The sequence below is a fragment of the Bufo gargarizans genome, chromosome 4 (genome assembly GCF_014858855.1).
Source record: "Bufo gargarizans isolate SCDJY-AF-19 chromosome 4, ASM1485885v1, whole genome shotgun sequence".
Taxonomy (NCBI): domain Eukaryota; kingdom Metazoa; phylum Chordata; class Amphibia; order Anura; family Bufonidae; genus Bufo; species Bufo gargarizans.
The window spans coordinates 143,939,266-143,966,199 of record NC_058083.1 but is presented as its reverse complement, the minus strand read 5'-3'; the positions used below and the strand labels follow the sequence as shown (position 1 = coordinate 143,966,199).

The window sequence follows — 26,934 nt, the reverse complement described above, 5'->3', positions numbered from 1 at the left end:
TGTAACAGACGAATGTTATAAAATCACTTCACTGTCAGGTATGCAGTGCTGGAACACACCCTCCAAGCCATTTGTGAATGACTGGCCTGATAACCGTGGAAATGTCCTCCCCCCCCCCCCCCCCCCCCACCCCCTACAATCTAACAGCTGTATTTACTGGTTTTATTTTACTGTCAGCAATGCAGTGCAGGCCGGGATTAATAGCACCATATCTATTTTTGCAGATGATACTAAGCTGAGTAGTACTGTGCAGTCTATGGAAGATGTCCATAAACTACAAGCTGACTTGAACACTCTGACTGATTGGGCACCAACGTGGCAAATGAGGTTCAATGTGGACAAATGTAAAGGTTTGCATCTTAGTAGTAATAATATCTGTGCTTCATATGTCCTAGGTGATGTAACACTGGGAGAGTCACTTATAGAAAAAGGATGTGGGTGTCCTTGTGGATGGTAGATTAAATTATAGCATACAATGTCAATCAGCTACTTCTAAGGCCACTAGGATATTGTCATGCATTAAATGGGGCAGGGATGTATTATTACCACTTTACAAAGCGCTAGTCCAGCCTCATCTGGAATACACAGTCCAGTTCTGGGCACCAGTACATAGAAAGGATGCTCTGCAGCTGGAAAAAGTACAGAGGAGAGCGACTAAACTGATAAGGGGCATGGAGGGTCTTGGTTATGAAGAAAAATTTAAAGAATTGAATTTATTTAGTCTTGAGAAGAGACGTCTAAGGGGGGACATGATTAACCTGTACAAGTATATAAATGGGCCATACAAAAAATACGGAGAAAAGCTGTTCCATGTAAAACATGCTCAAAAGACAAGGGGGCACTGCCTCCGACTGAAGAAGAAAAAGTTCAGTCTCCAGAAGCGTCAAAACCTTTTTACTGTAAGGCTACTTTCACACTTGCTACTTTTTTTTTTTTTTTGTGTTCATGATAGTGCAAACGGATCCGTTTTGACTTTACATTGAAAGTCAATGGGGGACGGATCCATTTGAAAATTGAGCCATACTGTGTCAACTTCAAACGGATCCGTCCCCATTGACTTACATTGTAAGTCTGGACGGATCCGCTTGCCTCCGCGCGCCCAGGCGGACATCCGAATGCTGCAAGCAGCGTTCAGGTGTCCGCCTGCTGAGCGGAGCGGATGCCAAACGCTGCCAGACTGATGCATTCTGAGCGGATCCGCATCCACTCAGAACGCATTAGGGCTGGACGGATCCGTTCGGGGCCGCTTGTGAGAGCCTTCAAACGGAACTCACAAGCGGAGCCCCGAACGCAAGTGTGAAAGTAGCCTAAGAACGGTGAATCTGTGGACTAGACTTCCTCAGGACGTGGTCACAGCAGGAACAGTGGACAGTTTCAAAAAGGGTTTAGATGAATTCTTAAAAGGAAAAAAAACATAAATGCTTATGAAAACGTGTAGAAATCTGAGTCTCAATTCCTTCTGGGATTCGCGTCCCCACCCATCCCTTGGTTGAACTTGATGGACGTTTGTAACTATGTAACTACTATCTAGCACAAAAACTGGAATTTGTCAACTGACAATGTAACGGCAGTATTTACTGGTTTTATTGAGCTGTCAGAAATGCAGCGCAGGCTGCAAATGTAGTATCTAGCACAGAAAGTGAGGTTTTTTTCAACCGACAATGTAACAGCAGTATTTAACGGTTTTATTGGACTGTCAGAAATGCTGCGCAGGCCGTAAATGTACTTTCTATCACAAAAATGGGAATTAGTCACCCAACAATGTAACAGCAGTATTTATTGGTTTTATTCAACTGTCAGAAATGCAGCGCAGGCCACAAATGTACTTTGTATCACAAAAATGGGAATTTGTCACTAAACTATGCAACTGTAGTATTTACTGGTTTTATAAGACTCTCAGAAATGCAGTGCCGGTGTCACAGCCATGACATTAGTAGGCATGGCTGTGATGGCTTCCAAGGGCACAAACGCTTGTTGATTGTTGATTGGCTGCCCCGCAGCTTTTCAAAACGCGCCATTAAAATCACCGAACACCGAACTCAAAACCGAACTTTTACAGAAATGTTCAGGTTCAGGTCCCGGTACCAAAAACCCTAAAGTTCGGTACGAACCCGAACTTTACAGTTCGGGTTCGCTCGACTATAATTGTTTATCTACTAAACAAGGTGGACGCCTAATAATAGTAGAATTAAACAAGTTATTCACCCCTATTTTCCTAAACTTTTAATCAAATTCCACTTTGGATGCTTTAACACTACTTAACATGCTTTCTAAACTGACTATTCCCTTAGTGGCCCCCCCCCCCCCCCACACTATTCTGACAGTCCTACCCCGAAAGCACTAGCACATGCAGATTCGCCTACACCACTCCTTTCAGTACAAAGATGGCTTGGACTACTTCATATCACAATCAACCCCCACTTCCTCATAGATTGTAAGCTCTTGCAGGCAGGGCCTTAGTGTTTTAGTTGTATATTAGTCAGTAACTTTCTGATGTCTTTTGTTTTGTGCATGAACTCTCTGAATTGTAAAGCGCTGCGGAATGTGACGGTGCTATATAAATCAAGATTATTATTAAATATTGGCCTGGTCCTTAAGGCACACTGGAAACATATTTTTAGGGATGCTTGCCCTGCATACTAATAACACTGTAGTTCAGACTAGTATGTTTCTGAACTGTACTTCATAACCACTACATTAACATACAAGGCACTGGTAGAAGGTCAATGTCTTATTCAATATATACAGCCAGGTCCATAAATATTGGGACATCAATACAATTGTAACATTTTGGGCTCTATACACCAAAACAATGGATTTGAAATGAAACGAACAAGATGTGCTTTAACTGTAAACTGTCAGCTTTAATTTGAGGGTATTTACATCCAAATCAGGTGAACGGTGTAGGAATTACAACAGTTTTCATATGTGCCTCCCACTTGTTAAGGGACCAAAAGTAATGGGACAATTGGCTTCTCAGCTGTTCCATGGCCAGGTGTTTGTTATTCCCTCATTATCCCAATTACAATGAGCAGATAAAAGGTCCAGAGTTCATTTCAAGTGTGCTATCTGCATTTGGAATCTGTTGCTGTCAACACTCAAGATGAGATCCAAAGAGCTGTCACTATCAGTGAAGCAAGCCATCATTAGGCTGAAAAAATGAAACAAACCCATCAGAGAGATAGCAAAAATATTAGGTGTAGCCAAAACAACTGTTTGGAACATTGTTAAAAATGAAGGAACGCATTGGTGAGCTCAGCAACACCAAAAGACCTGGAAGACCACAGAAATCAACTGTGGTGGATGACCGAAGAATTATTTCCCTGGTGAAGAAAACACCCTTCACAACAGTTGGCCAGATCAAGAACACTCTCCAGGAGGTAGGTGTATGTGTGTCAAAGTCAACAATCAAGAGAAGACTTCACCAGAGTGAATACAGAGGGTTCACCACAAGATGTAAACCATTGGTGAGCCTCAAAAACAGGAAGGCCAGATTAGAGTGTGCCAAACGACATCTAAAAAAGCCTTCACAGTTCTGGAACAACATCCTATGGACAGATGAGACCAAGATCAACTTGTACCAGAGTGATGGGAAGAGAAAAGTATGCAGAAGGAAAGGAACTGCTCATGATCCTAAGCATACCACCTCATCAGTGTAGCATGGTGGTGGTAGTGTCATGGCGTGGGCATGTATGGCTGCCAATGGAACTAGTTCTCTTGTCATTATTGATGATGTGACTGCTTCACAGTGCAGATGGACAATGGCCCAAAGCATACTGCAAAAGCAAGTAAGGGAAAGAAGTGGAATGTTATGTAATGGCCAAGTCAATCACCTGACCTGAATCCGATTGAGCATGCATTTCACTTGCTGAAGACAAAACTGAAGGGAAAATGCCTCAAGAACAAGCAGGAACTGAAGACAGTTGCAGTAGAGGCCTGGCAGAGCATCACCAGGGATGAAACCCAGAATCTGGGGATGTCTATGCGTTCCAGACTTCAGGCTGTAATTGACTGCAAAGGATTTGCAACCAAGTATTAAATAGTGAAAGATTGATTTATGGTTATTATTCTGTCCCATTACTTTTGGTCCCTTAACAAGTGGGAGGCACATAAGCAAACTGTTGTAATTCCTACACCGTTCACCTGATTTGGATGTAAATACCCTCAAATTACAGCTGACAGTCTGTAGTTAAAGCACATCTTGTTCGTTTCATTTCAAATCCATTGTGGTGGTGTATAGAGCCAAAAATGTTAGAATTGTGTCGATGTCCTAATATTTATGGACCTGACTGTATGGGTTGGGAGATTGACTCAAACTTGGATTTAGCATATTATGCACATTTTTATGATCAATTTGTGATATTATGTTTAAATCTGAACCTATGGCAACTAATGTCTTCTCTAAAGGCACGCGGGTATTCTTTCCACTCCAGACGATATGCCAGATGTTACTCACTGGAAACCTCTATAACATTGTGGAAAACCAGCAGAAAATAGAGGTTATTATAGGATTGTCTAATAGAGGGTGTTACCCTAATCAGTTTTATGTGCATTTTGGCAGGAGGACATTTATTGCTATGTAATTCTTTATTTTCCCTGTAGAGAAAATGAGTACTTACATAGAGGTTCCCACAGCAATAGAAGCTGATCCTGTCAAACAGCAGACACGTTAACCCCTTGATCTGCTTATGTTTGGGCGAGTCTACTATCTGACATGGTGTTGCTAAAATGTCTTAAATCTACAAATCTATGGAGAAAAGAAAGATGCTATTCATATTGTCATTTAGGCCCCATCTTACCTGCAGCTGATTCTTGGCACTTATCAAATGACCAGCGGACTTCCACAGCCTGACCTCTTACTTTAATCTGTTGTTCAACTTCATAAACTTTAGCTCGAACCTGAAAAATAATTACTGGATTGTTTCATGACCCTATATAAAATGATTACTGCTTCACAATGGAAAGGCAATACAATTATGTATTCAGCTTCTATCTTGTCATTTAAAGGGTCAATTCAATCAGAAAGATTTAACAAAATATTAATAGAAACATTCAGCAGTGTTAAAACATTGAAAATTAAATACAAACCGGATTCCAAAAAAGTTGGGACACTATACAAATCGTGAATAAAAACTGAATGCAATGATGTGGAGGTGCCAACTTCTAATATTTTATTCAGATTAGAACATAAATCATGGAACTAAAGTTTAAACTGAGAAAATGTACCATTTTAAGGGAAAAATATGTTGAATCAGAATTTTATGGTGTCAACAAATCCCCAAAAAGTTGGGACAAGGCCATTTTCACCACTGTGTGGCATCTCCCCTTCTTCTTACAACACTCAACAGACGTCTGGGGACCGAGGAGACCAGTTTCTCAAGTTTAGAAATAGGAATGCTCTCCCATTCTTGTCTAATACAGGCCTCTAACTGTTCAATCGTCTTGGGCCTTCTTTGTTGCACCTTCCTCTTTATGATACGCCAAATGTTCTCTATAGGTGAAAGATCTGGACTGCAGACTGGCCATTTCAGTACCCGGATCCTTCTCCTACGCAGCCATGATGTTGTGATTGATACAGAATGTGGTCTGGCATTATCTTGTTGAAAAATGCAGGGTCTTCCCTGAAAGAGATGACGTCTGGATGGGAGCATATGTTGTTCTAGAACCTGAATATATTTTTCTGCATTGATGGTGCCTTTCCAGACATGCAAGCTGCCCATGCCACACGCACTCATGCAACCCCATACCATCAGAGATGCAGGCTTCTGAACTGAGCGTTGATAACAACTTGGGCTGTCCTTGTCCTCTTTGGTCCGGATGACATGGCGTCCCAGATTTCCAAAAAGAACTTTGAATCGTGACTCGTCTGACCACAGAACAGTCTTCCATTTTGCCACACTCCATTTTAAATGATCCCTGGCCCAGTGAAAACGCCTGAGCTTGTGGATCTTGCTTAGAAATGGCTTCTTCTTTGCACTGTAGAGTTTCAGCTGGTAACGGCGGATGGCACGGGGGATTGTGTTCACTGACAATGGTTTCTGGAAGTATTCCTGAGCCCATTCTGTGATTTCCTTTACAGTAGCATTCCTGTTTGTGGTGCAGTGTCGTTTAAGGGCCCGGAGATCACGGGCATCCAGTATGGTTTTACGGCCTTGACCCTTACGCACAGAGATTGTTCCAGTTTCTCTGAATCTTCGGATGATGTTATGCACAGTTGATGATGATAGATGCAAAGTCTTTGCAATTTTTCGCTAGGTAACATCTTTCTGATATTGCTCCACTATCTTTCTGGGCAACATTGTGGGAATTGGTGATCCTCTACCCATCTTGGCTTCTGAGAGACACTGCCACTCTGAGAAGCTCTTTTTATACCCAATCATGTTGCCAATTGACCTAATTAGTGTTAATTGGTCTTCCAGCTCTTCGTTATGCTCAAATTTACTTTTTCCAGCCTCTTATTGCTACTTGTCCCAACTTTTGGGGGATTTGTTGACACCGTAAAAATTTGAATCAACGTATTTCCCTTTAAAATGATACATTTACTCGGATTAAACGCTCTATTACAAATAAAATATTGACATTTGCCATCTCCACATCATTGCATTCAGTTTTTATTCACAATTTGTTTAGTGTCCCAACTTTTTGGGAATCCGGTTTGTACAAGATATTGTCCTTCCGTAGCAGTCAGCACACAGGTCAAACTCCTATACAGATAGTTAATTCACTGTAAGTTTACTAGTGCTGTGAGGGGAAGAGGTTATCGGTTTGTATAATAGTAGATTATTGAATTAGGATGAGAGTATGACAACAGTTCTATTGTTCTCTTGATAGGCTAGCTAAATATGTCCACAGAAGAGCGTTGCGCTTATCAGTATAATGTGTGAGTTACTCATCCCTTATCCTCTCTGGCCACAGTGAGAAAGTCAAATGAGTCAGTTTGCTGTGCTAGGGGGCCATTTTTTCCAAGGTCACAGAGGCCGCAGTTTAAAGCCACTGCTCCTCGATCCTCAGCACTGCCTCCAATTAAAATGTACGGGAAGCACAAACCAGCAAGAAAATAATATATTCCAAGGCAAAATACTACGTGTGAACATTCCCTATAAAATATAATCCCTATAAATAAAATCCCAAACAAAGAGGAAGTAAAGAGCCAGGACATGAAGCAGAATACATGGAGTGATGGGAAAAAAATTATTTTCGAAAGCCATTGACCCATTTAAAAAAAAAAAAATGTATGTATGTACACACACACAGTTGAAACCAGAAGTTTACATACACTATATAAAGAGACACATATGCATGTTTTTCTCAATAACCGACATGAAATCTGAATAAACCTTTCCTGTTTTTGGTCAATTAGGATTACCATAATTATTATTATTTGCCAAATGCCAGAATAATGAGAGGGAGAATGTTTTAAAGGGTTTCTGTCACCTGAAAAATGGGTATTAAGCTGGCTGACATTAGCGATGTAAGTAGTAGTTATATCACCCGAAGGTGACGTGAGACACAAGCGCTGGAGTGGCAAACCCGACCGCTATCTCCCTCTTTTTCTTGGATGTATAAATGAGTATAAGGGGGTAAAAGGAGAGGGTGCAGATGACTAAATAGAGGCCAGAAATGGGCAATCCGTAGCGATCGCTGTCTGTGCTTAGAGGATGCAAAGAAGGCAAGTACAATCAATGAGGGTGCAAATCTCCAGTGTGCAATATAAAGTATAATATATACCTGGTAAGTTCCTGCTTTATTAGATTCAATGGTGTATCCTTACAAGAGAGGTTTATTCTGATTTCATGCCAGATATTGAGAAAAACATGCATGGTTTTAACTGTATATATATATATGCAAAAAACGGAACAGCACCTCCTGAGACAAATCGCAGGTGCAAGCTATCTGGCAATAATACAGCAAATATACAGCAATATATACACACCACACACACACAGATATGAGATGTTAATATGTGATTTCAAAAATTGTGATAATATGGCTTTGGAAGAATTCTGGATATTCCAATGGGCTCCAGCAAAGGGATATCAGATTGTTATGTGAACCTGACTGGCAAAAACGGTCAATTCTTTAATTATGGGTATGGTACTAAGTTTTAGAGCAATTCAAAGGGTGTTTCCAGGATTAGAAAAACATGTCTAGACAATCCCAAACCTGTCCATGGGTTGTTCCTGGTATTGCAACTAAACTTCCTTGAAGTGAACAGGTTTGGGGCTGTTTTTAGCAGAAAGCATCCATCTTTTTCTAGTCCTGGAGAACCTCCGTAATCCCTCAAACAATAGTGCAAAATTATCATTAATTCAATATACAGCAAAATATTTTTTTTTTTCTAAATCAGTCTGCTTAGAGAATTGTTGTGTACAGGAAACTCTGTGAGTACTGCTGAACCATTCACCACTTTATAGAACGAGGAGGCATTCTGTTTAGTAGTGTGAACAAAGGGTCTAGAAGACAACCCTAGGAAATGATTCCATTTCTAACAGTGAGGCATACCTGTTGATTAAACAGTGAGTTTCCACCAGGCATAGGCAGGCTTGATGGGGCAACCTGAAGAAGATCCAGTGGAGAACCTGGATTTGTATTTTTACTTTCATTTGTGGAATAGTTCCACACCAAGGCACTTGGACAGCAAAGAGTGATAGTCTGCAGAAAGTAATGTAGCAATGAAATACCTTGTAACTGAGTATTTACCATACATTATAGTTTTGTTGTTTACATTGTATAAAAAGCAGTGAAAGCATTGATCATATCCAAAAAGTACAGTCCCTTTTACCCACATAAATATTTACAGTTAGGGGCCCTTTAACATGGGGTTTAACAAGATTGATTAAATAGCAAGTCAACCTTCAGAAAGGCAGATAATTGCCCAAATGAACAACTGCACGAACAATTTGTTCATTTAAGCAGATGTTAATTTACATTATCGTCAGCAGCACTTCCTCGGTTGACAGGTTGACAAAACATAATTTCTATGGTGGCATAAAAGATCCACTTGTTTGTTAGCTGGTGGACCTTTTACACAGTGGTCATGAATTAACTTCCTTCTGGCCAATAACCAGTCCATGTAAAAAGCCTTAAGTAGAAAATATTTAAAACATGTAGACTATAAAGGGGTTCTCCAAGAATTGTTTAAAATTGCCGCAAAAAACCTGCCCTAGAATGTGAATAGGACTGGTTACCTCCACTTGCCTTTGGGGGGTGAGGAGGTGGGGCCTCATTACATTTATCTATAATAGATGGTAACGAAATGCCATCATAGCTGAGCAGCCTGAGAAGAACTCTCACCAATGTGTGGTATATGCGCAATGTGTAGCGAGATCCCCCCCCCCCCCACCTCCCCTCCATGGCAGCTCTGCAAGTAGAGGTAACCAGTCTTGATTCAGGACAGGCCACTGGTGGCCATTTGAAATTGTTCCTAGAGAACCCCTTTAAAGGGATTTTCCATGATTACTGTAGCTTTACCAGATATGCTCATGTAGTTGGTTAACTCATATACATTACATTTTCCCCATGTTTTTTTTATATATATAACAAATTACTCTAGTTTCATTACATCCTGTATGTACCACTTCCTGTGGCTGTATCCAACCAAACCCTTCTCCTTCCTCTGCCACGCCTCCAGCACCGCCCCTAACAACACCCAGCTAGTTTATAGCTCCTCCCACCCATCAAGTTACATAAACACTCCCCATCACTGCCCCTGTTGCTGATTTGACATCCCCATGGATATAACATGATAGGAAATAAGAAAGAGCTGCAGGGACTTGGACACAGCCCAGAATGCAAGATATGAATAATAAAGGTAAAAGAAATACATGATAAAATTACAACTACCTTCATAAATGTTTATTATTATTATTCCTCTATTGACTTTAGATGAATGGACTCGATTTTCAGGAAAATTTAAATCTATGCAGCCTAAAGTCATCATTGAATATATCTATCATTCTATCATCAGCACAATAGAAGTGGAAATTGCAGTAAATCTGGGTTAAGGCCTCATGCACACGGCCATTGTGCATCGGTTATGTACATTGGGGACCGCAATTTGTGGTCCCCAATGCACGGGCAACGTCCGTGCGGCGGCCGGGATGGATCGAGACCCATTAAACTTGAATGGGTCTGTGATCCATCCGCACCGCAAAAAAAACTGAACAAGTGTGGAGGCACGGCCAGATACACCACGGAAGCACTCCGTAGTGCTTCCGCGGGGTTCCAAACCGTGCTTCCGTTCCGCATCTCCATGATTGCGGAACCATTCAAGTGAGCCGCTGCCCGTGTATTGTGGGCCGCAATACGGTCACAGGCACACAACGGCCATGTACATGAGGCCTAAGTAAGAGTCATGGGATTTGATAGTCATTCACAATGGTCAAGAGGCTCATAAGCACAGGCAGCTCCCAAGCCACACTGTGACTTTTGTGGTTCTACACACTTTCCTAGGAAGTTGTACTTTATTCTATAACCACCTCAGTCATTCCACTCCTCTCTAAAAATATACATAGAAGAAAACAGAAATGTGTTTAGATGCGAATTGGTGTCGTTTACAGAGCGGTCACAGATGTTTTCCAGGATTGTGAGAATTGGATTTTTTCCATTCCAAAATGAACCTTCACTACACACCTACTCAGAGGTTCTGGAGAGATAATCTAATACTTATTTCATTGCTGGGACGTTCATGAAAGTGCAAAGTCAATGAGAAAACAGCCTCAAAACACAGGTTGAACTCATAAACGAGGCCAAACTAACTAATGGTTTAGAGGAAAATATTGTTATGTTCTGACCTTGATGTGAGATATCAGTAGCTTCACAAACGTACGTACAAACAAATTGTTCTTTTTGTGATTACCCACACTGTTTAGTAGGAGTATTCACAAAGTAGGAACACTAAGGCCCCTTGCACCCGGTCGTCAGGGATTTGGTCCGGATGCGTTGCGCGTGCATTGCGGGAAACCCGCGCGAGTGCGCACGCAATTTCAGTCAGTTTTGTCTGCGATTGCGTTGTTCAGTTTTTTCCGTGCGAGTGCAAAGCGTTTTAATGCGTTTTGCACGCGTGTGATAAAACTGAATGTGGTACCTGAACCTGGACTTCTTCACTGAAGTTCAGGTTTTGGTTAGGTGTTCCGTAGATTTTATTATTTTCCATTATAACATGGTTATAAGGGAAAATAATAGCATTCTTTAATACAGAATGCAAAGTAAAATGTCCCTTGAAGTAAAAAAATAAATAAAAAATTACTCACCTCATCCACTTGATCGCGCAGCCATTATAGTCTTCTTTCTTCTTCTTGCAGGGCCTGCGGTGACGTCATCGCGCTCACCACGTGGGGACGTCAGCGCAGGTCCTGCAAGAAGAAAGAAAGAAGACGATAACGGCTGTGCAATCAAGTGGATGAGGTGAGTCATTTTTTTAATTCTTTTTTTAACTTTATTTTACTTAGCATTCTGTATTAAAGAATGCTATTATTTTCCATTATAACCATGTTATAATGGAAAATAATAAAGTGAATGGGCCTCATCCCTATTTAATTACATCATCTCCTTAGCAACCATCACTTCTATGGGGCCTGTGTTGCGTGAAAAACGCAGAATACAGAACATGCTGCGATTCACAGTGATGCGTGAAAAACATTGCTCATGTGCACAGCCCCATTGAAGTGAATGGGTCAGGATTCAGTGCGGGTGCAATGCGTTCACCTCTCGCATTGCACCCGCGCGGAAAACTCGCTCATGTAAAAAGGGGCCTAAGGCTAGGTGACTTCAAGCATCATGAGGCCACATACAAGTCAAGAGTGAAAATAATTTGCAATTTGTGTGGCTTGCCGTAGCATTAGGGTGCAATTTGGGACTGAAATGAGTTGCAGGATTTGGATTTGTTTTGTGACCATTAGAATGCAGATGCTACGTAACACATCCACATTACTAACGCTGCCATGCCGTCTTTGTGGAGAGCTACTGAAGTTGCAGTGTAGCCCCAGGGTGTTCACATGTGGCAGATTTGTTGCAGAAACTTTTGTGACTGTTTCATATCCTAATAGGGTTTGCAAAATCCATGCAGAAACGACCACCACATTGTGTGTATGAATTTTCTAATTTTTGCAACAACTCTGCGGTGTGTGAACATGCCCCTATGAACATAACATGACATTTTGAGATTTCCATTTGATAAATAAGCTTCTTGTTTCTTCCCGTAAGGTTTTTATATAGAAATGTTCACATTAATTCCCCAAAAATGAAGTAGATAAATAAAGACAGCGCAGGTTACGTCTGTACATATTTACATAGCTGTAGGGCTGTAAGTATTCACATGAAAACATAAAATAAACACTATTACTATTCTGTATGCCGCTTTCTTTCTGGAAATAAAGTATAGTATTCCCCAAGGACTTTCTAACAGCCAGTCCTGCTAATTTAGGATCTTGCGTTTACAGAAGCAACATCTGTGGATGACAAACAGCATGACACTCCACTGCAAGAAGCATGTGAATGGAATACCACTGCACATCGACTGATTCATGTAGTCTCATCATTGATATACACAACATGACAACACACAGCATTTAAGAAAGTTTCACCTACTTGTAGCATGCAGCTAAGACCATATACTAATGGGCGGTGTTGGGGACATGTCTGAAAATCAGCACAGGGCAGATGGGCAGAATTGACGACTGGTCCCGTAGTACTCGGACTCGGAGCAGATATTGGAGGATTGTTTGTGCCCATCATTACAACGGGGGCATGCGCATTGGCAGAACTCGCACAATCACTCAGCAGTGCAGAAAGGCGCCTGGAGCAGAAATAGGCAAGGCGCCGTGACAAGTACGCAGATTGTACAAATTCTTCGGAGTGCTGAAAGAATAGAGAAAAACATTAATGTTAATGTATTTTATTGTCAGTAGTTGTTTGCTGCAGAAATATTTGAAAAAGTTGAATTTAGGGTCTGAGGGCACTGCCAGTAAACTTTTTCTTAACAACGTTAGAAGGTACTCAGGTGTGCACCCCGTGGTCGTGCTGCGAATGCACGAACACAGTCCGTGGGGCAGCCACAGCGGATCGCTGACCCATTCACTTGAATGGGTCCGCGATCTGGCCGTTCCGCAAAAAGATAGGACATGTTCTATCTTTTTGCAGAACGGAAGTACGGGACAAAACCCCACGGAAGCACTCCATAGTGCTTCCGTAGGGTTCAGTTCCGTGCTTCCGTTCCGTACCATTCCGCATCTCCAGATTTGCGGACCCATTCAAGTGAATGGGTGCGCATCCGTGATGCGGAATGCCCACGGAACGCCACCTGTGAATTGCGTATCCGCAAATGCGGTTTGCAAAACGGCAACGGGAAGCACACGTTCGTGTGCAGGGGGCCTTACCCTTGTGTCCTGAATTGAGCCAAGCTCTTTGTTACATAGCTAGATGTTTTCTAGCCTCGTAGTCCCTCCCAAAGGTCTTCAGTCTGCAGTACACATGTACCGTTACTTCAGACTTCAGGAATGCCAGATGGCCAGGTACCACTAACCAACTACATTACAAGGAATTACAGGGGAAAGAACCACTAAAATATCTTGCTATACAACAACTCAGACAGCAAGGTACTTAATGTTGCAGACATGGGTAACAAATGACTGGGCACCAAAAGGGCACTAAACCAAGGAGAAGTTAGGCCTAGGATCCCAAAGCACTGGATAACATGATCTGGCACACTTAATCAGCAGACAATAAAGTGGTTTTCCAGGCTCTCAATATTGATGACCTATCCTCAGAGAGGTCATTAAAGGAGTTGTCTGCTTTTTTCCATTGAGGACATCCTCCAGATATAATTACAACTCCCATCACATCCCCATTCACTTCTATGGGACGGCTCTGTCCTGTTCGAGTGAATGGGATGAAGACGCCCCATAGAAGTGAATGGGGATGCCATAGTTCTAATTACACCTGCCCACTGCTGAGATTGCTGCGGCGAGCAGTTAAACAGTGAAAAGAAGGCAGTGCTCGTACGAGCACTGCCTTCTCTTCAAACAGCTGCTTGACGGGGGTGTCGGGGGTCGGCCCCCACCAATCTTATATAGATGACCTATCCTGAGGATAGGTCATCAGTAGAAAAAACAGACAACCCCTTTAATATCCTATCAGTGAGAGCACAAACCAATCAGCCTCTGGTCCAGGAACTAGACCGTGAATGGAGAATGAACCATGTTTCCATTCAAAGTGTAGTGCCCACGCTGGGTTACTGCGCCTCAGCTCCCACTAAAGTCAATCGATGGGGGTGCTGGATGTCGGACTCTCACAGATATTAAAGACCTATCTTGAGAATAGGTCATCAATATTGGAAGCCTGAAGGTTAGGTTCCAGGACACAAAATAAATAGATGGTCTCCTGGGAAATGTGTAAACTGGGGGAATCTTACCAGCTATGCCTGCGTATTTCTGCTCATTTTCACTCATGCATCAAAATGCTGTTCACAATAGCTTTATGGCATCATGTACATACGGGTGTTTTGTATTTTTCTGGGATACGTTTTTATTATTACCATTTTTTGTGTATCTTGGCATTTGTATCAATAATCCTGACTATAACTGGAGTATAAGATATAAGAAACTTGCTACCTACAAAAATAACAAAGTCTCTAATGTGCAATATTTTACAATAATACAATAAATAATGAAATAGTAAAATCTCCTTTTAAACAGAAAATAAAATATGCAGTTATATGATAGGAAACACATGTCTTCCCTTATTTGATCTACAGAACATGTTTTGAAGCCAAGAAGTGAGAAACTCATCTGTTCAGCAATAAATCTTCACAACTGTTTGTAGACTCTTGGCACAGATCAAGATAGTAAATTCATAAAATAGACGGGCAGACAAGAAATAATGTAGGATACCAATATGTGTGCCAGGTTTTCTAAGAATCCAAAAGATTAATAAGTTATAGTGTTCCAGGAGGCTGACAATATCACATACACTATAGGGTGGATTTACTAATCCTGTCTAAAATGTAGATGACATAAACTCAGATGAGCAGTCAAAAGATCTGCCATATTTATCATGTTGGCTCAGTCTGGAAGATATGTTTTCTTGCATGGTTAGACATTTTTCTCTAACTTTATACCACCTGTTAGTTGCCTCACTTTGTAACAGAACTTAGGACCAAAATTTTGATGAGAAATGTTGCACCTCATGTCATGCATTTTTCAAGCTAAGGCATGCCTCTTTCCAGTTAAGCCAGTGTCCCCACTACGCAAGACCTAATAGATTATTATTGTTTCATGTCAAAAAATCGCCAGATGTTGGTGCATCACAAGCCCTAATTCAGGTGCAGTCACAATATTAAATGTTGGTCTATAGGTTTAATGTAAGTTTCAGCCCCTTCTAGGGATTTACTAAAAACCTGCACTGGCCCTTTGGAGGACAACAACTAGAACGATATTAAAATTATGGTCAATCAGTGACTTTTCATAATGGTCAGTCATGAGTCATGAGGGTCATGGTTATTATTAGAGTCATTCCCATTAACTGAGTAATTACAAAGAACTTGGAAACTGATGAAATAACATCACTTCCAGTAAAAAAGATAGGCATTCCTACCAAGCAACAAATAAGAGAAATCCAAACACCCTCTGTAAACATCCATCAACTCCATCCAATGAACTTTAAGGGTACTTTCACATTAGCGGCAGGGGACATTTGCAGTACTTTTAGTCCGACTGGCTCTCGCTGTGCCGCCGTCGGTACTCCGCCCCCGCCCCATTATAGTCAATGGGGACGGAGCAGCAGTCCAGGGGCACACGTGAACCAGCGGCAGGACGGATCCGACAGGCTGTTCACCCGGCCGAAACAGCCTGACGGAGTCTCCTGCCGCTAGTGTGAAACTAGCCAAAAAGGAAGTTTTGAAGACCATATAAATGCATAAACAGAGATATGCACTGTACACCACAATACTTAAAGGGGTTGTCTGACTTCAGCAAATGACATTTATCATTTAGAGCAAGTTAATATCAGGCACTTACTAATGTATTGTGATTATCCATATTCCTTCCTTTGCTGGCCTGATTGATTTTTCCATTGCATTATACACTGCTTGTGTTTGGTAAACAGTAAGAGGATGTGGGACTTAAGCATTGTGGACGCTTCATTGAGATGATTGGAGATGATTACAGAGATATTCATTTTATACTGTTTTTGTTTTACTTTTGTGTTGTCACTTTCTGGCAGCCATATTTATAAATATATATATATATTTGTGGTCATGGCTACGGCCAAGAGGTATCCGAAGAACCCTAGGGAGAAAACAACGGGAACAACCTAACCCAGCTAGGCGTGTCTTAGCTGACCTGACTAAATGGCTTGTTGTGTGCCCTAAGCCATGATCGTGGGTAGGCCTATAAGTGGGCATACCCTGTGGAAATGAGAAGATAAGGGAGGGAGGGTGGGGCACCTGAAAACACACACCTGTGAGTGAGGGTGTGGCTCGTATTTGAAGAGCCTCCGCCCCTCCCACAAATGCAGGCTGACTAATCAGCCTTACCAACTTGTGGTCATGGCTACGGCCAAGAGGTATCCGAAGAACCCTATGGAGAAAACAACGGGAACAACCTAACCCAGCTCGGCGTGTCTTAGCTGACCTGACTAAATGGCTTGTTGTGTGCCCTAAGCCATGATCGTGGGTAGGCCTATAAGTGGGCAAAAACCAAGCCAAGTAGGGTAGAAAAGGAATTTGAATGGCATGTACAAACTAATCCCCAAGCCAACTGCAAGGTATCCGGGATCTAGAGTGAAAATTCGGGGTATGTGAGGCAAGACCAGTAGGAAACCTACAACCCATCTTGTGGATGACAAGGCCAGAGACATGATGCTCAATATTGCGGATACTGCACCAAAGCGGAATGGAGGACCGAGAATACGTTGTGAAATGGATCATAAAACCAACTGAAACTTGTAAAGTTTGGTTCTAGTGCGAGTACTGGCGATGCCCTAGCGTCAGGAGATCGTGGGACCAAAACCTAACTGCCTAGACTATGCAGGAATGAGGGCCAAAAAGAACCATGTAGATAGGAAGAGAATCCTTGAATAGTTACCCAGACAACAGCTATCCGCGCTTTGTTCTACTGTGCGCCCCTGAGAATTGTTTTTACGCTTGAGACATGAAGACCGACCTACTATCTGAATCTTCTACCGTGAGAAAATGCTGGACCTTGTCCAAAATCCAATTCAACGTGGTTGTAGGGAGTCGGAGGTTAGTGCGGCAAGAAGCTATAAAGCCATAATATACAAGATTCTGTTTATGCCCTCCCATGAGTGAGGGAATGCAATGCAATGAAGCTACTGGCGAAAATGAATTCCTGGTCGTGGTAAAAAGGCAAAGACTTTGCGCGGGGACCTGGTTGACAAGATATGATCGACTACAATCAGAGACTGAAATGCTAGAGCGAATTGCCCTACTTGTTCCTCCTCTGGCAGGACCTGAACAAAAGCATGAGCAATTAAAGAAAGACTAAATATCTGCGTAAGACATGACAATTATGCTGTAGGGCGAACCGGACCAGTTTGCGGTCAAAACATAAAATGAGCGATCAACATGGATTCTTAGGAAATTAGGGAAGCAGGTATGTATCTGTGCATCTAGGCCAAATCAGCCTAGATGCACAGATGGACAACCAACCAGGCAATCAGCCCAGCAGGTTTGAAAACAGTCGTCGGGCCCCCGAAGCCATGGGGCCGAAGCAGTCGTTGGGCCCCCGAAGCCATGGGGCTGAAGCAGTCGTCGGGCCCCCGAAGCCATGGGGCCGAAGCAGTCGTCGGGCCCCCGAAGCCATGGGGCCGAAGCAGTCGTCGGGCCCCCGAAGCCATGGATCAACATGGAGCGATCAACATGGATTATTAGGAAATTAGGGAAGCAGGTATGTATGCGATACATAGGGGCCAGCCTAGATGCACAGATGGACAACCAACCAGGCAATCAGCCCAGCAGTACTGAAAACAGTCATTGGGCCCCGAAGCCAAGGGGCCGAAGCAGGTCATCGGGCCCCCGAAGCCATGGGGCCGAAGCAGGTCGTCGGGCCCCCGAAGCCATGGGGCCGAAGCAGGTCGTCGGGCCCCCGAAGCCATGGGGCCGAAGCAGGTCGTCGGGCCCCCGAAGCCATGGGGCCGAAGCGGGTCGTCGGGCCCCCGAAGCCATGGGGCTGAAGCAGGTCATCGGGCCCCCGAAGCCATGGATCAACATGGAGCGATCAACATGGATTATTAGGAAATTAGGGAAGCAGGTATGTGTGCGATACATAGGGGCCAAATCAGCCTAGATGCACAGATGGACAACCAACCAGGCAATCAGCCCAGCAGGTTTGAAAACAGTCGTCGGGCCCCCGAAGCCATGGGGCCGAAGCAGTCGTCGGGCCCCCGAAGCCATGGGGCCGAAGCAGTCGTCGGGCCCCCGAATCCATGGGGCCGAAGCAGTTGTCGGGCCCCCGAAGCCATGGGGCCGAAGCAGTCGTCGGGCCCCCGAAGCCATGGGGCCGAAGCAGTCGTCGGGCCCCCGAAGCCATGGGGCCGAAGCAGTCGTCGGGCCCCCGAATCCATGGGGCCGAAGCAGTTGTCGGGCCCCCGAAGCCATGGGGCCGAAGCAGTCGTCGGGCCCCCGAAGCCATGGGGCCGAAGCAGTCGTCGGGCCCCCAAGCCATGGGGCCGAAGCAGTCGTCGGGCCCCCGAAGCCATGGGGCCGAAGCAGTCGTCGGGCTCCCGAAGCCATGGGGCCGAAGCAGTCGTAGGGCCCCCGAAGCCATGGGGCCGATTTTTTTTTTTTTTTTTAAGAATTATAACTATGAAAAGTGACATGAATAAGGTGCACGTGAATTAAACCATGAGCCTGACCGATGTGGCAGGCGATACCCAAGATAAACTACGTGGCCTGAATAACATGCAAGGCGAAATATCGTTAGGAACGAGACCTGACCGACGTGGAAGGTGACCCCAATAGTTCAACTGCATGACCTGAAAAGACTAAGGGAAACGTGACAGAAAATGGAGATAATAACGGACATTAACTAAAATTAATAACATAAGCTGGCAAGCACCTGAAAACACACACCTGTGAGTGAGGGTGTGGCTCGTATTTGAAGAGACTCCGCCCCTCCCACAAATGCAGGCTGACTAATCAGCCTTACCAACATATATATATATATATATATATATACAGTACAGACCAAAAGTTTGGACACACCTTCTCATTCAAAGAGTTTTCTTTATTTTCATGACTATGAAAATTGTAGATTCACACTGAAGGCATCAAAATGAATTAGCACATGTGGAATTATATACATAACAAAAATGTGTGAAACAACTGAAAAAATTTCATATTCTAGGTTCTTCAAAGTAGCCACCTTTTGCTTTGATTACTGCTTTGCACACTCTTGGCATTCTCTTGATGAGCTTCAAGAGGTAGTCACCTGAAATGGTTTTCACTTCACAGGTGTGCCCTGTCAGGTTTAATAAGTGGGATTTCTTGCCTTATAAATGGGGTTGGGACCATCAGTTGCGTTGTGGAGAAGTCAGGTGGATACACAGCTGATAGTCCTACTGAATAGACTGTTAAAATTTGTATTATGGCAAGAAAAAAGCAGCTAAGTAAAGAAAAACAAGTGGCCATCATTACTTTAAGAAATGAAGGTCAGTCAGTCCGAAAAATTGGGAAAACTTTGAAAGTGTCCCCAAGTGCAGTCACAAAAACCATCAAGCGCTACAAAGAAACTGGCACACATGCAGACCGCCCCAGGAAAGGAAGACCAAGAGTCACCTCTGCTGCGGAGGATAAGTTCATCCGAGTCACCAGTCTCAGAAATCACAGGTTAACAGCAGCTCAGATTAGAGACCAGGTCAATGCCACACAGAGTTCTAGCAGCAGACACATCTCTAGAACAACTGTTAAGAGGAGACTGTGTGAATCAGGCCTTCATGGTAGAATATCTGCTAGGAAACCACTGCTAAGGCCAGGCAACAAGCAGAAGAGACTTGTTTGGGCTAAAGAACACAAGGAATGGACATTAGACCAGTGGAAATCTGTGCTTTGGTCTGATGAGTCCAAATTTGAGATCTTTGGTTCCAACCACTGTGTCTTTGTGTGACGCAGAAAAGGTGAACGGATGGACTCTACATGCCTGGTTCCCACCGTGAAGCATGGAGGAGGAGATGTGATGGTGTGGGAGTGCTTTGCTGGTGACACTGTTGGGGATTTATTCAAAATTGAAGGCATACTAAACCAGCATGGCTACCACAGCATCTTGCAGCGGCATGCTATTCCATCCAGTTTGCATTTAGTTGGATCATCATTTATTTTTCAACAGGACAATGACCCCAAACACACCTCCAGGCTGTGTAAGGGCTATTTGACCATGAAGGAGAGTGATGGGGTGCTGCGCCAGATGACCTGGCCTCCACAGTCACCGGACCTGAACCCAATAGAGATGGTTTGGGGTGAGCTGGACCGCAGAGTGAAGGCAAAAGGGCCAACAAGTGCTAAGCATCTCTGGGAACTCCTTGAAGACTGTTGGAAGACCATTTCAGGTGACTACCTCTTGAAGCTCATCAAGAGAATGCCAAGAGTGTGCAAAGCAGTAATCAAAGCAAAAGGTGGCTACTTTGAAGAACCTAGAATATGACATATTTTCAGTTGTTTCACACGTTTTTGTTATGTATATAATTCCACATGTGTTAATTCATAGTTTTGATGTCTTCAGTGTGAATCTACAATTTTCATAGTCATGAAAATAAAGAAAACTCTTTGAATGAGAAGGTGTGTCCAAACTTTTGGTCTGTACTGTATATATAAAAAGAAATGCATGAGAAAGGTCCCAGTAAGCGGACTGAAACGTCGCATGGGTGAATAAAGGTCCACAACTTTTCACCAACGGATATGCTGTGGTGTCTTCATTTTTTTTGTGTAGTACACCTTGGTCAGGTGTTTCCATCACTGGCACCCGATCATCCACTACTAGGAGTGCTGCCCTGGACTCTTGTTATTATATATATATATATATATATATATATATATATAATTTTATTTTTCTGGTGAAGGCATCGTGTGAGGGCTCATTTTTTGTGGGGTGATTTACAGTAGCAGCCAGGCCCCTGCCTTGATCAAATGAGCTCCTGTACTTGCCTGATCAGTGCAATGAATGTACAAGTACGACGCAGTGAAAAAACGCAATGCTTGCTGTGCCGTACATGTACAGCGTGTGTCCTTAAAGGGGTTGTCCGAGTTATTTTTTTGTTCTTTCTATGTTCCTAACTAAGCAAATGTAACAGCTTTCCAATTTACTCACTTTATCTCCAGTGGCTGGTTTCTCAGATTTCACTGAGGGTCACATGACCTGTGATGTCAGCTTCTCTCCCTGCTCTGATAAAGGTCGTTTACAAGACTGTAAGAGATGTCACTGTGCTGGCCACGCCCCCCTTATCTGCCTCTCTCCTAGGATTCTTAACCCCTTCAGCTGCACACTGGGTAGCTGCAGCAGTGACAATTCTGGGCACAGGAGCTGACAGACTAGAGAGAGCATTGCACAAGAAGGTAGGGGGAAGATCCTGTGTGTATTAGCAGTGTCATTATACAGCTGGAACTTGTAGTTCTACACTTACAAGTTGCTGTTGATTCTCCCAGCACTCAGGGCAGCTCTTGTATCCACTCCATTAGCAGTGTTATTATACAGCTGGGACTTGTATTCCTACACATACAACATGCTGCAGAGTCTCCCAGAAGGCAGACATGTCACTCAGGGCAGATCTTGTATCCACTCCCTTAGCAGTGTCATTCTACAGCTGGGACTTGTAGTTCTACACATACAACATGATGCAGAGTCTCCCAGCAGGCAGACATGTCACTCAGGGCAGCTCTTGTATCCACTCCCTTAGCAGTGTCATTATACAGCTTGGACTTGTAGTCCTACACATACAACATGCTGCTGAGTCTCCCAGCAGGCAGACATGTCACTCAGGGCAGCTCTTGTATTCACTCCCTTAGCAGAGCAGGGGGAGGGGCAGAGATTTTTTAATTGCATGTAAACAAAGGGACAGAAAAGGAAAGAACCAGGGAAATTAGGAAATATATATATTTTTTTTTGCATAAAACTTGCTTAGCTCAGCTATATATTGCTGCCCATCAGATTTTCTGTGCTATATTATTTTTTTTTCATAACTCGGACAACCCCTTTAGGCTGAGTTCACACGGGCGAGATTTCCGCGCGGGTGCAATGCAGTAGGTGAACGCATTGCACCTGCACTGAATCCTGACCCATTCATTTCAATGGGGCTGTGCACATGAGCATTTTTTTTCATGCATCACTTCTGCAATGCTTTAAAATCGCAGCATGTTCTATATTCTGCGTTTTTCACGCAGCCCTGGCTCCATAGAAGTGAATGGGGCTGCGTTAATAACGCATTGCATCTGCAAGCAAGTGCGGATGCAATGCGTTTTTCACTGATGGTTGCTAGGAGATGTTGTTTGTAAACCTTCAGTTTTTAATCACGCGCGGGAAAAACGCATCAAAACGCATTGCACCCGCGCGGAAAAAACTGAACAACTAAACGCAATTGCAGCCAAAACTGACTGAACTTGCTTGCAAAATGGTGCGAGTTTAACTGAACGCACCCTGAACGCATCCGGACCAAATCTGTCACGCTCGTGTGAACTCAGCCTGAGGCCTCATGCACACGACCGTTGTGTGCATCCGTGGCCGTTGTGCCGTTTTCCGTTTTTTTTCACGGACCCATTGACTTTCAATGGGTCCGTGGAAAAATCGGAAAATGCACCGTTTGGCAGCCGCATCCGTGAGCCGTGTTTCCTGGCCGTGAAAAAAATATGACCTGTCCTATTTTTTTCACGGCCAACGGTTCACGGGCCCATTCAAGTCAATGGGTCCGTGAAAGAACACGGATGCACACAAGATTGGCATCCGCGTCCGTGAACCGTGGCCGTAGGTTTAGTTTCATACAGACGGATCCGAAGATCCGTCTGCATAAAAGCTTTTTCAGAGCTGAGTTTTCACTTCGTGAAAACTCAGATCCGACAGTATATTCTAACACAGAGGCGTTCCCATGGTGATGGGACGCTTCTAGTTAGAATACAGTACAAACTGTGTACAAGACTGCCCCCTGCTGCCTGGCAGCACCCGATCTCTTACAGGGGGATATGATAGTACAATTAACCCCATCAGGTGCGGCACCTGAAGGGGTTAATTGTACTATCATATCCCCCTGTAAGAGATCAGGGCTGCCAGGCAGCAGGGGGCAGACCCCCCCCCCCTCCCCAGTTTGAATATCATTGTGCGGCCCCCCCCCTCCCCTGTTGTTAACTCGTTGGTGGCCAGTGTGCGCACCCCCCTCCCTCCCTCCCTCTATTGTTTTAATACATTGGGGCCAGTGTGCGCGCCCCCCCCCCCCCCCTCCCTCCCTCTATTGTTTTAATACATTGGGGCCAGTGTGCGCACCCCCCCCCCCCCCCCCCCCCGCGATCATCGGTGGCAGCGGAGTAGAAGATTTTCATACTTACCTGGCTGCTGGCTGCTGCGATGTCTGCGTCCGGCCGGGAGCTCCTCCTACTGGTAAGTGACAGCAATGCGCCGCACAGACCTGTCACTTACCAGTAGGAGGAGCTCCCGGCCGGACACAGAGATCGCAGCAGCCAGCAGCCAGGTAAGTATGAATCTTCTACTCCGCTGCCACCGATGATCGGGGAGGGGGGGGGGGGGGGGGGGTTGGCGCACACTGGCCCCAATGCTATTATTACAATAGAGGGAGGGAGGGGGGGGGGTTGGGGGGGTTGGCGCACACTGGCCCCAATGCTATTATTACAATAGAGGGAGGGAGGGGGGGGGGGTTGGGGGGGCGCGCACACTGGCCCCAATGCTATTATTACAATAGAGGGAGGGAGGGGGGGGGGGGGTTGGGGGGGCGCGCACACTGGCCCCAATGCTATTATTACAATAGAGGGAGGGAGGGGGGGGGGGTTGGGGGGGTTGGCGCACACTGGCCCCAATGCTATTATTACAATAGAGGGAGGGAGGGGGGGGGGGTTGGGGGGGCGCGCACACTGGCCCCAATGCTATTATTACAATAGAGGGAGGGAGGGGGGGGGGGGTTGGGGGGGCACGCACACTGGCCCCAATGCTATTATTACAATAGAGGGAGGGAGGGGGGGGGGGTTGGGGGGGCGCGCACACTGGCCCCAATGCTATTATTACAATAGAGGGAGGGAGGGAGGGGGGTGCGCACACTGGCCACCAACGAGTTAACAACAGGGGAGGGGGGGCCCACTGGCCACCAATGAGTTAAAAACAGGGGGGGGGGGTCTGCCCCCTGCTGCCTGGCAGCACCTGCCAGGCAGCAGGGGACAGTCATGTACACAGTTTTTTTGTATATTCTAACCTGAAGCGTCTCCATCACCATGGGAACGCCTCTGTGTTAGAATATACTGTCGGAAATGAGTTTCACGATGTAGCTCATATCCGACAGTATATTCTAACATAGAGGCGTTCCCATGGTGATGGGGACGCTACAAGTTAAAATATACCATCGGATTGGAGAAAACTCCAATCCGATGGTATAACAGAACTCCAGACTTTACATTGAAAGTCAATGGGGACGGATCCGTTTGAAATGGCACCATATTGTGTCAACGTCAAACGATCCGTCCCCATTGACTTGCATTGTAATTCAGGACGGATCCGTTTGGCTCCGCACGGCCAGGCGGACACCAAAACGACTTTTTTTTCATGTCCGTGGATCCTCCAAAAATCAAGGAAGACCCACGGACGGAAAAACGGTCACGGATCACGGACCACGGACCCCGTTTTTGCGGGCCGTGAAAAAAAACTGTCGTGTGCATGAGGCCTTAAGTGGTTAAAAGTAATGGATTACCTATTGTTTAAATCAACTTACTGGTATATATTTAATGCACACCCTACTAAAAACAGTTTATCCAAAGCTAGATTTGTTATAAACAGCAGAACTGTAGCAATTTCTTTATACTTGCATCAACCTCACTGGGGAAATAATGAACTGCTGGGCATCTTTTATTCCTTTTTAATACATCAATATCAGCAACATAGACTTTCCTGTAAGGCTAAATCCAACCGACCATATATTGGGTCTCCATCCGATCTGTATTTTATGCAGATCGGATGTGGACCCATTTATTTCAATGGGGCAGCAAAAGATGTGGACAGCACACTGTGTACAGTACACATCCATATGTCCGTGGCCCTGCAAAAAAAGATAGAACATCTGTTCCTGGTCGTCAGGTAGGATTGCTGTGAAGACGGGTATAAAATCATCAGGTGCAAGCATACCAAAATTAAGGGTCAACAATTTAGGCCGGGTTCACAACACCATTTGGTTTTCTGCTCTTCTGATCTGAAAAATAAATAGAAATACAGATCCTTTTTTTTGAGCATCCGTTGTGCTCATTTTGTGCCCATTTTTGTCACTTCTGTCAGATATCCATTATTTTAGATGGAAGAAAAAGTACTCTACGAAGGACTTTTTCTCCTTCCCTTCTAAAATAGTGCAGCTCTAACGGAAATGACAAAAACAGATGCAAAATGATCACAACAGATGCTCAAAATAAAGGATCCATTTTTTCTCTGTTCTTCTGACAGATCAGGAGAACAGAAAACTAAACCATATGTGAACTCGGCCTTTGTTGTTATAAGCTGAGAATAAAAAATCAAAGGTCAAGTGCAGGAACACAAGCTAGGAGTAGCCAAGGGACTATAAGGGCTCATGCACACACAGTATTTTGCGTTCAGTATACTGGACGTTTTTGTAGTTCAGTATGCGGTACATATACTGAACCATTCATTTCAATGGTTCAGCAAAAAATACTGAAGTGTCTCTGTGTGCATTCCGTTTCAGTATTTCCGTGCCGTGAAAAGATAGAACATGTCCTATTCTTGTCCGCAAATCACGGTGCTTGGCTCCATTCAAGTCAATGGGTCCGCAAAAAAAAATGGAACAAATACGGAAATGCATCTGTATGTCTTCCGTATCCGTCCCGTTTTTGCTGAACCATCTATTGAAAATGTTATGCCTAGCCCAATTTTTTCTATGTAATTACAATATACTGTTTATGGCATACGGAAAAATGGAATGGAAAAACAGAAAGGAAACGGAAACAAAAAACGGAACAACGGATCCGCAAAACAATACTGTCGTGTGCATGAGCCCTAAGGCTCCATTCACACGTCCACAATTTCGTTCTGCATTTTGAGGAACAGAATTGCGGACCCATTCATTCCTATGGGGCAGCACGATGTGCTGCCCGGACACGGAATTGCGGATCCGCACTTCCGGGTCCGCACTTCCATTCCATAAAAAAATAGAACATGTCCTATTCTTGTCCGCAATTGCAGACAAGAACAGGCATATTCTATTAGTTCTGGCAATGTGCAGTCCGCAAAATGCGGAACGCACATTGCCGCTTTCCGTGTTTGCGGGTCCGCGGCTCCGCAAAACACGTTGCGGATGTGTGAATGGAGCCTAACTGACCCCATACTGATTGGTCAGACCGGTGATTTCTGCTTCTTCTTCTATTGTCACAATGTCTGTTGGGGGTGCTTGGATTTCACTATAGATGCTGTAAGCTTAGACAGGCTGCCTAGACCTCCAGCAGATTTACCACAGAGGCTCAAGCTGGATGAGGACTGTGGTGCAGGGATATACACTTTCATCTACCTCTATACCAACTATTGGTTAGTTCACATTGAGACAGAATTTTTGGACAGAATTGTTTGGCTATTAGCCCATTAATCCTGATCCTCGTGAAAGGCAAGAAAAAAAAAGGGTAGATCACCTAGTTGTGCCCCCGTTTAGATTCTATGCACAGAGACATTAGTTTTTTATGTTGTCTGTTTCCTATTTACATTTCGACAGTATTATGCCCTATGC

At 44.2% G+C, this 26,934-nt stretch overlaps 1 protein-coding gene across 1 annotated transcript in view; it reads right to left on the bottom strand.

The window, feature by feature from the left end:
• Positions 1 to 26,934, bottom strand: part of MED12L (mediator complex subunit 12L) — a 648,568-nt gene that overhangs the window by 572,712 nt on the left and 48,922 nt on the right. The window contains exons 7-9 of the mRNA XM_044291042.1: positions 12,589 to 12,858; positions 8,503 to 8,652; positions 4,800 to 4,899 (exon numbers count right to left, since the gene is read on the bottom strand). Of these exons, the coding sequence (XP_044146977.1) occupies positions 4,800 to 4,899; positions 8,503 to 8,652; positions 12,589 to 12,858 (520 nt within the window). The remainder of the gene's footprint in view (positions 1 to 4,799; positions 4,900 to 8,502; positions 8,653 to 12,588; positions 12,859 to 26,934) is intronic.